General features: G+C 36.3%; 1 protein-coding gene across 1 annotated transcript in view; it reads right to left on the reverse strand.

The window, feature by feature from the left end:
* Window positions 1-9626, reverse strand: part of LOC106464578 (LIM/homeobox protein Lhx1-like) — a gene marked incomplete at its 5' end in the record, with an annotated part of 71690 nt that overhangs the window by 11408 nt on the left and 50656 nt on the right. Inside the window, one exon of the mRNA XM_013924730.2 lies at window positions 8574-8763. Coding sequence (XP_013780184.1) covers window positions 8574-8763 — 190 coding nt within the window. The remainder of the gene's footprint in view (window positions 1-8573; window positions 8764-9626) is intronic.

Below are 9626 nucleotides of genomic sequence, written 5' to 3' on the forward strand. Positions count from 1 at the left end.
CTGTTTTTACCCGATGTCTAACCGCAGGTTTCAGTGCACTTTGGTTAAGTCCTATCAAGGGTTTCCGCCCAAGTATTAAAAAACAAAAAAAAATAGCTTGTGAAGATCTGTTGAAGGGTCACATTCTTCCAGTTCGAGGAGGAGGAGGAGGAACAACATGAACCCACCCCGAGGGAGATCTGTTGTTTGGTTGCACAAGGCACCACAGTTTTCTTTAGAACCACATCATTTGCTGTCTCGAAAATAACACCGTGTCTCCCCCCCTCCTCACCCCTCTCTTCAAATATATATATAGTGACGACTCGAGTAGGAAAATGAGTATCATTGGTTTGAAACGGCACGTGTACGCTCACTTATACCATGTAATACTGAAATAAGATTACATGGTTGGGCATCATTTAAGGAGAATACTACCGCTAATTTTCTACATACACTGGAATGTAAATACGGGGAAGTTATTCTACAGATGTAGACAAGTTGATAAGATCGACCTATCAAAAGGGGCAGAAATTTCAACCAATAGTGATTGGTTTAAGGGTTTCTTACTATCAATTACTGCATACTGATTGTCGTAGGTGGTTCGTTTTACTTTATGTAACTTTCATTAAAATAACCAAACCAGTATTTCCAAGTCTAACACCAAATAAATAGTTTGGTTTGTTTGTAATTAAGCATAAAGCTACACAATGGGCTATCTGTGCTCTGCCCACCACGGGTATCGAAACCCGGATTCTAGCGTTGTAAGTCCGCAGACATACCGCTGTGCCACTCGGGGGCCACATAAATAGTTGTTACACCCAGAGATGAAACATATGTTTTATCTCTTGGTGTAACAACAGGTTATTAACCCTTTACGCTGTTATACATAACCGTTACATACACATAATGTTACACACTCACACGTGCTGAAAATGAATGATACATTAAAATAAAGACCACCATCATAATATATAGATATGTACACGTCTCACGTAAGAAGAGAAAACAGGCATCATAAAATTATTCTGAATGTGAAATTTTCACAATATGTTTTTTTTTTATATAATAAACCATCAACATTCTTGAATCCAGTTTTTTAAAATAATATAATCTATGATCTCAGCTATTAATGGAATTACTTACATTTTGTAAAAATAATTCCAGTTCACAGTGTATTCTAATATAATCTATGATCTCAGCTATTAATGGAATTACATACATTTTGGTAAAAATAATTCCAGTTCACAGTGTATTCTAATATAATCTATGATCTCAGCTATTAATGGAATTACATACATTTTTTCAAAATTATTATACAGACAGACAGATAGGAAAATAGACAGATAGATAGGTAGGTGGACATACAGATAGATAGATAAAGACAGTTAGATAAACAGATAGGTAGACAGACAGATAAATAGATAGACAGTTCTTACAATCTATCATCTTAGCTCATTCCTTTTTTGTACGAAAACTGAAAGTTAAGACGGAAACACTATTGGACTTTTAAAGCAAAATAAAGCAGACAGAGCTAGAAACTTTGTCTATGTTATCAAGCTTGGGCTGTTTTATATATATATATATTCATTAAATTCCACACAACTAGGTCAAAATCTAAAGGCGTGACACTTAAACGTACACACCCAAATGTATTTATAGAGTATCTGAGGGAGCTGGACTCGCACAGTAGTGGTGATACACCGTCTATCAAGAGATAGGTCTTTTATCAACTAGTGGTGATACACCGTCTATCAAGAGATAAGTCTTTTATCAACTAGTGGTGATACACCGTCTATCAAGAGATAAATCTTTTATCGACTAGTGGTGATACACCATCTATCAAGAGATAAGTCTTTTATCAACTAGTGATGATACACCGTCTATCAAGAGATAGGTCTTTTATCAACTAGTGGTGATACACAGTCTATCAAGAGATAGGTCTTTTATCGACTAGTGGTGATACACCGTCTATCAAGAGATAGGTCCTTTATCGACTAGTGGTGATACACCGTCTATCAAGAGATAAGTATTTTATCAACTAGTGGTGATACACCGTCTATCAAGAGATAAGTCTTTTATCAACTAGTGGTGATACACCGTTTATCAAGAGATGAGTCTTTTACCAACTAGTGGTGATACACCGTCTATCAAGAGATAGGTCTTTTATCAACTAGTGGCGATACACCGTCTATCAAGAGATAAGTATTTCATCAACTTTTTTTAGTTCTGTGTATTTGGTAAATGGTATTTTTAGAGGGACACCTTGGGCTTGATTACTCTCTTTTGTCCCTTTCTTTTTTTAGTTTCGTGTATTTGGTATTTTTAGAGGGACACTGTGGGTTTTATCATCCATATCTGTACGTGTCCCCCCTTTGTTTTTTAACTTAACATTAGACGCGACACTTGCGAATACAAGTTTAGTAGAATGTGTATCCCTACCACTGTGTGGGTTCTACTTCTTCAGATACTACTTGTCTTACTGAAATATATTTCTTCCTTCCCGGATTATCGTTTGTACTCTAGTACAATCTATCTTTCACGTGCGACGTTTAAAGTTCTCGGTCTGTTTGTAATCAGCCGAAGTGAAGAGAGTTATACCCTTTCGCTTATAAATTAACACAACAAATACATTTACTAAAAGCGTAAGTCGGGCGTTTAAAGGTTACGTAACAACCGTATACAGCAAGCATAAAGTCCGCACACATCTTTCGTCTACCGGGTAGTAGAAGATTCTAAATTACCTCATTTACACCTGGTTGAATGACAGACTTATGGCTGAAGTACGGCCTTCATCTTGAAAACTATATATAACAAAATAAAACTTACGTGCCACCATCCCCTCCTCGAGCTTATAGAGACCACTGTTTTACGCTTAGAACGAATACTCGTGTTCTATCTCATATATATGAGCCATTTCTGCCATGTGCTCACCTATTATGCCGGGAATTTTATGGTTCTGAGCTTGCTTTACACTTTTTGGCTCGAGGAACACGAAGTTCACTTTTCTGACACGCAGTCACTCTACGACAGACTCCTGAAGAGATCGGTTTGTTTGTTTATTTTTTGAATTTCGCGCAAAGCTAAACGAGGGCTATCTGCGCTAGCCGTCCCTAATTTGCTAAATCCAATTTATAAACAACTGTCTCGAACTAACTTGGTACTTTTTTTCAAGATGACGCGTTCAAACATGTACAGTAGTAGTGCACCTTTTTTTCAAATAACGGCCAAGAAAGCTATTTGGATTTCTTCTTATTAAATTTAAATTAGGGAAGGCAGCTAGTCATCACCACCCACCGCCAACTCATGGGCTACTTTTTTTACAAACGAATAGTGGGATTGACCGTCACATTATAACGTTCCCACGGCTGAAAGGGCGAACATGTTTGGTGTGACGGGGATTCGAACACGCGACCCTCAGATTGCGAGTCGAGTGCCCTAACCACCTGGCCATGCCGGGCCCAAATATGTTTTTCTATGTTTGTTTGTTTGTAATTAAGCACATGCCTGTTATTTGATAGAAGCAACAACGTTTATTACTTCAGCTAAAACACTTATGAATAACACATTATTATACTTAAATCGGTCGTGAATGTAGGCCTAACCTGTTTGCTGCCATCCAAAACAACGCCCTTAAATCGGTCGTGAATGTAGGCCTAACCTGTTTGCTGATATCCAAAACAACGCCTACAGCTCCTTAGATTGACAATTTCTGATAAAAGAAAGGAAGAGAAAGGTGAGAGGGGGGGGGGACAAAACTACAGCGTGTCCAAGCTAAAAGAAATGGCTGACCACCACACGGGGCAATTTAAGATCGACTTCTTTCCTGGTCGTATAGTCCCATTCGTAGCATTTCAACGTTTCCTGTATTTCAAACTGTGAATAACAGCGGTTCGGGTAAACCATGCCTAATTTTGAACTACTGACTAGAGGGGATGTAGACAGACGGGTACACACGCCACCACTAACGTTTTTCTTGGGTTTATGAATCGAATAATGTGATTAACTGCCACTTTTATAACTTACTCACAGTTGAAGGTGCGGAGCGTATTCAATGGCATCTTGTCTCGAACTCTGGACCATTCGATTCGCAACCCGACACGCAAAACCACTGGGGCTAGACTTTAAATTCTCACCTGCTCAGGTGAAACAATTTCATTCGATAAGGTAACTACTTTAGGGTTAGACAGTAATTTACTACATCTATTTATTCTTCAAGGCTGAAACTTCAACACCAGGTTTACATTTCAGTCTAGGCTTAACTCTTACAGTTAATAACGACTCGATCAAAGAGGATCTGATGGTGTCAACGAAAGTGTGTTTTAAAAGATTAAAAGTTACTAATGATAGGACAAGACATACAGTTAGAACAGACATACCAAATGAATTATCGAATGATACTTGTAAACCTAGACTTAAGTAAGGTTGAATTAGAACGGTTACGTTCGTAGAAGAACAATGGCAATACTACAGTTACCAAGACATATAAAGGGGGGTTGTGGTAATGTTGGATAAAAGAGTTTATGAGGGTAAGGTTAAATAGTAATTAGGAATGGTTCTTATGAACAAGTAAAAAAAAAAGGATCCTACTACCTTGGTTCATGATAGAGTGAAAACTGTAGTAAAAAATATGTGTTACTTTGACCCCGAAAGAAGGGAAGGACCTTGTGCCCTTAAGGTCCATTTTGCGTAGGCTTTAAGCGCCATCTAAAATCCATAAAATTGTTACTGCGTTTCGTCCAACTGTGGATAACAGGGGCTCGTCGTTCCATCCATGGGCGAAGCTTGCTTGTCAAAAATGTTCGTTCTTAACCAATACCTGAAACTCCATTTTAAAACAATGCGTCTGATTTTGTTAATAAAAATATGAGGAATAAAATTTAGAATCTACTGATAAATTAGCCTCTTTTGGCATCATGTCTCTGTTCACAAATGTGTCGGTTGAAGAGGTACTTAGTTGTCCTGAGAATAATGTACTAGACAGCAGGAAATTTCCCCTGTTAGAAGTGAGTGAAATTATGATGCTGACCCACCAGTGTATGTTAGGGTAACGAATAAATTCTTCAAACAGCTTAAAGGTTTAGCTTTGGGGTCTCCCTTGTCTACCTCTGTTATGTGAGTTGTTTACGTTTAAATTTGACATAGATGCATTAAATAATTTTGGGGTTAAACCTCTGGTGTGGTTAGGGACATGTTTTTTGGTGTGGCGAAGTGTCAACGACACATTAATGCAATTTCAAGGTTGTTTTAATTCGGTTAGTCCTAGTACTCGGTTAACCCTAGAAATGGAGAGTCAATGGAGTTTTCTAGACATGACAGTTAAACGGGGTAATGGGTTTTTCTCATTGTCCATTTATAGAAAACTGTCTTCTGTGGCCGTTCCACCACACAACAGATCGTGTCTCCCACTAGCCATAAAATTTATGCACCTTTTCCACATTTGTATATAGAACATTAAAATTTGACTTCACGATTCTTACTTAAGATCGGAGCTAAGAACACTGGGTCTGGTCCCGATATTATCGATATATATTATATAAAACAAAAAACATAGCAATAAATGTCATCATGTAAAAAAAGTTCAAAATTTTTTTGTTTGTTTGTTTGTAAATAAGCACAAAGCTACACAATGGGCTATCTGTGCTCTGCTCACCACGGGTATCGAAACCCGGTTTCTAGCGTTGTAAGTCCGCAGACATACCGCTGTGCCACTGGGAGGGGGGGGGGGCAGTTTAAAAGAAATGGTAAAGTTGAGGACGTGAAGGTTTGTTTACCTTATATGTTAACAAGAGTAGATTACATAATAGAAACTATATAACTTTCTCTCCACTTTGAAGTTAAATAATTACCTTACGGGTGTAAAACTAACACGGAACAAGTTGATAAATGTATCACTTAAAAATTCCTCGTGTCTGTGGTCCAGTTTATATTTGCCAAACGTGTACAAACCTAATTTTTTTTGGAATTAAAAGGAGCATAAAAAATGCGGTAGACAAACAGTTTATATTTGCCAAACGTGTACAAACCTAATTTTTTTTGGAATTAAAAGGAGCATAAAAAATGCGGTAGACAAACAGTTTATATTTGCCAAACGTGTACAAACCTAATTTTTTTTTTTGAATTAAAAGGAGCGTAAAAAACGCGGTAGACAAATGAATGAAAAGGCTTCAGCAGAGCACGTGACAAGCACGTTACAGGTGGACGTAATGTTAAACTAATGAATCAGGTTGAGTTTAAGTGGGAACTAAATATAAGAGAAGCAGCAGAAACTGAGAAAAACAAAAAATATAGATGGCGATCTAGGTGCGGAAGAAATGAAATACTGGAAAGTTATTATATAAGCTTTTTAGTTGTGTTCAAAGTATAGATGGCGCTGAAGGTATAATGCAAAATAACGTAAACCGAAGGTTATTTAACTACATAAATCGGTACTAATTTTACCTATTACTCCTGACGACTGTGGGGTAAAAAGCCACCGAAACATTTTGTCTTTTTAGAGCTATGCTTCGTTTTTAATAAATATTATTTGTTGCAACTATTTAACGTTGTATATATATATATATATATATATTTTTTTTATTTTGAGGATTGACGTTACTTTTAAGCCCCCCAGTGGCACAGCGGTATGTCTGCGGACTTACAACGCTAGAAACCGGGTTTTGATACCCGTGGTGGGCAGAGCACAGATAGCCCTTGTGTAGCTTTGTGCATAATTAAAAACAAACAAAAACAAGTTACTTTTAAAACAAACTTTTACCTATATAAGTTATTGCGGAAAACTCAGCTCGATTACTGTGTCTCATAATCAATTTTAGTGAATATTCAAAGAAAAAAAAATAGAAAGAAAAATACTATTTTGATTGTCTTCGATTCTCAATTTAATTAAAGTGAATAACCAATTTACAACTACATTGAGCACGAACTTTCCTTTAAGCCTAATTGTCTACTCTAAGTCATTATTGTCTAATTTGTTTGGTTTATAGCTCATCAATGCGATTGGTAAATGTAAGAAAAAAAAACAAGTTTCAAACGATTAATAATCGGATTAGTTTGTTTGTGTTAGAGCAAAGCCACATTGGATTATCTACTGCGTCCACAGTAGGAAATCGAACCCCGGATTTTAGTGTTATAAGTATGCAAACTTACCGCTGCCCCACCGGTGGACAACTAATTAGATATTAAACAATAAGAACTGAATGTGTTAGGGTTAAGCTACAAAATGTCTACTTTCGAATTTAAATTAACTTATTTTGAACGTCTGCGGTTTCTAAGTGCTCCAAAACAAACACAACACGTGTGGCGAAACTTCCTTTTAACAGCATTTCCTCGTTAGTTGTGTTCCTTGCGTGTGATTTAATTTTCTCAAAGCAAAAACAGATGTATAAAAAAAATGTTTCTGTTTATATTCTAGTATTGAGAATAATATTTTAATACTTATTTGTTTCTTTTACTGTTACTGATCGGGACAAAAAATAAGGCTAAAAACTAGGACTATCCTGGTTTTCCTGGGACGTCTGGTAACCCTAACAATGTACTCAATACCAGTGTTTGTTATACTTATAGTTAAGGATTTATACCTTTAGTTTTAGTTGTTTGTAGTTATTATTATTATTATTACAATTAACTACATATCATTTTAGTTATTATTATAGTTAACCGAGTGGTGGCGACCTTTGACATCTATCGAGGTAACATAACTCAGGGCTTTACATTAATTAACCCTTTCACAATACTCTCCTTGATCTAACCAGCCATCAGCATTGAATGATCGGAGATCCATTTACTAGCCAAGTCTACCGAACCTTTCACACACTTTTATAATAGACAAATAGATTCAGTATGTCCGTGTATGTACGTCTGATAACAGCTTTTAGTTTATTTACTGCAGTGGCCCGGCATGGCCAGGTGGTTAGGGTGCTCGACTCGCAATCTGAGGGTCGCGGGTTCGAATCTCCGTCCCACCAAACATGTTCGACCTTTCAGCCGTGGGGGCGTTATAATGTGACGGTCAATCCCACTATTCGTTGGTAAAAGAGTAGCCCTAGAGTTGGCGGTGGGTGGTGATGACTAGCTGTCTTCCCTCTAGTCTTACACTGCTAAGTTAGGGACGGTTAGCGCAGATAGCCCTCGTGTAGCTTTGCGCGAAATTCAAAACAAATCAAACCAGTATGTCCGTGGCTGTACGTGAGATAACTAAATAATTTTCGTTATTTTTGTCGTTACTGTTATGTTATCATTTTACGTTTTTTATTATTTATAGTCATCCTTGTTATTGTGTGATATGATTTAATGTAGTTATATTTAATTGAAAACACTGCTCAATACACGGAGTACTCGTTGTTGGGTTGGATTTTTGTTGTTCTAAAATACGATCGAACGCCATTTTCGAACGCAAAGATGGGCTTACTCTCTACACGACAGAGGACACTGACAATGCTTCAGTAATTCCAGCCCACGTGCCCAAAATATTTTAGTATAGTTCACCACCACACACAGAAATCTTTAAACTTTTTCACAGTTAGTCACAGAAACTTAATCTTAACACTGACATGCCAAAAATTAACTCCACGCTGTAGCAGACTGGATAGTGAACTCACCTGAGAAATATCCAAACCCGGAGTTAGGCCCACCTATCATTTCAGGACTGTCGGCTAGTCCGTCCGGGGAGAGGCCTGATCGTAGCGGTCTCATGGCACGTCTGGGTCCGCGATAGAAGTGCCGACGAACCCCTAACGAACTCAACTGTTTTATTCTTCTCTCCTTAGATCTTCGATTTTGGAACCAAACCTATATTAGAAAAATAGGGTTAGAACTTAGATTTTTAGATCAGTAAAGTAATGTCGCTTATGTCTTATAGTAACATTGTTAAAATAAATATTATTGTCTACAGAAAAATAGGGTTAGATCAGTAAATTAACGTCACTTATGTCTTGCAATAACATTGTTAAAATAAATATTATTGTCTACAGTAAAATAGGGTTAGATCAATAAATTAACGTCACTTATGTCTTGCAATAACATTGTTAAAATAAATATTATTGTTTGGATATATATTACCTTATAAAGTCTTGGCTATATAAGACCTTGGTCGTGGTACACCTCAATCACCTGGAAATTCATTGATTTGTTAGTCGTTCGTTGTTTGTAAGTTAAATTCCTTTGTGTGTGAAGTAGCACGTCATTTAGAAGTAATATGCGTTATTCTTATGCGAAATATTGAAACATTGTTTTTCAACAAATATCCTTTAAATGTTATTCATTTTGTATAATATATAATTTACAAATTAGGATCCGGATAAGGATGAAATACACAATAATATTTATTTTAACAATGTTATTGCAAGACATAAGTGACGTTAATTTATTGATCTAACCTATTTTTCTGTAGACAATAATATTTATTTTAACAATGTTATTGCAAGACATAAGTGACGTTAATTTACTGTTCTAACCCTATTTTTCTGTAGACAATAATATTTATTTTAACAATATTATTGCAAGACATAAGTGACGTTAATTTATTGATCTAACCTATTTTTCTGTAGACAATAATATTTATTTTAACAATATTATTGCAAGACATAAGTGACGTTAATTTATTGATCTAACCTATTTTTCTGTAGACAATAATATTTATTTTAACAATATTA

Source organism: Limulus polyphemus, unplaced genomic scaffold (genome assembly GCF_000517525.1).
Source record: "Limulus polyphemus unplaced genomic scaffold, Limulus_polyphemus-2.1.2 Scaffold1693, whole genome shotgun sequence".
Classification (NCBI taxonomy): Eukaryota; Metazoa; Arthropoda; class Merostomata; order Xiphosura; family Limulidae; genus Limulus; species Limulus polyphemus.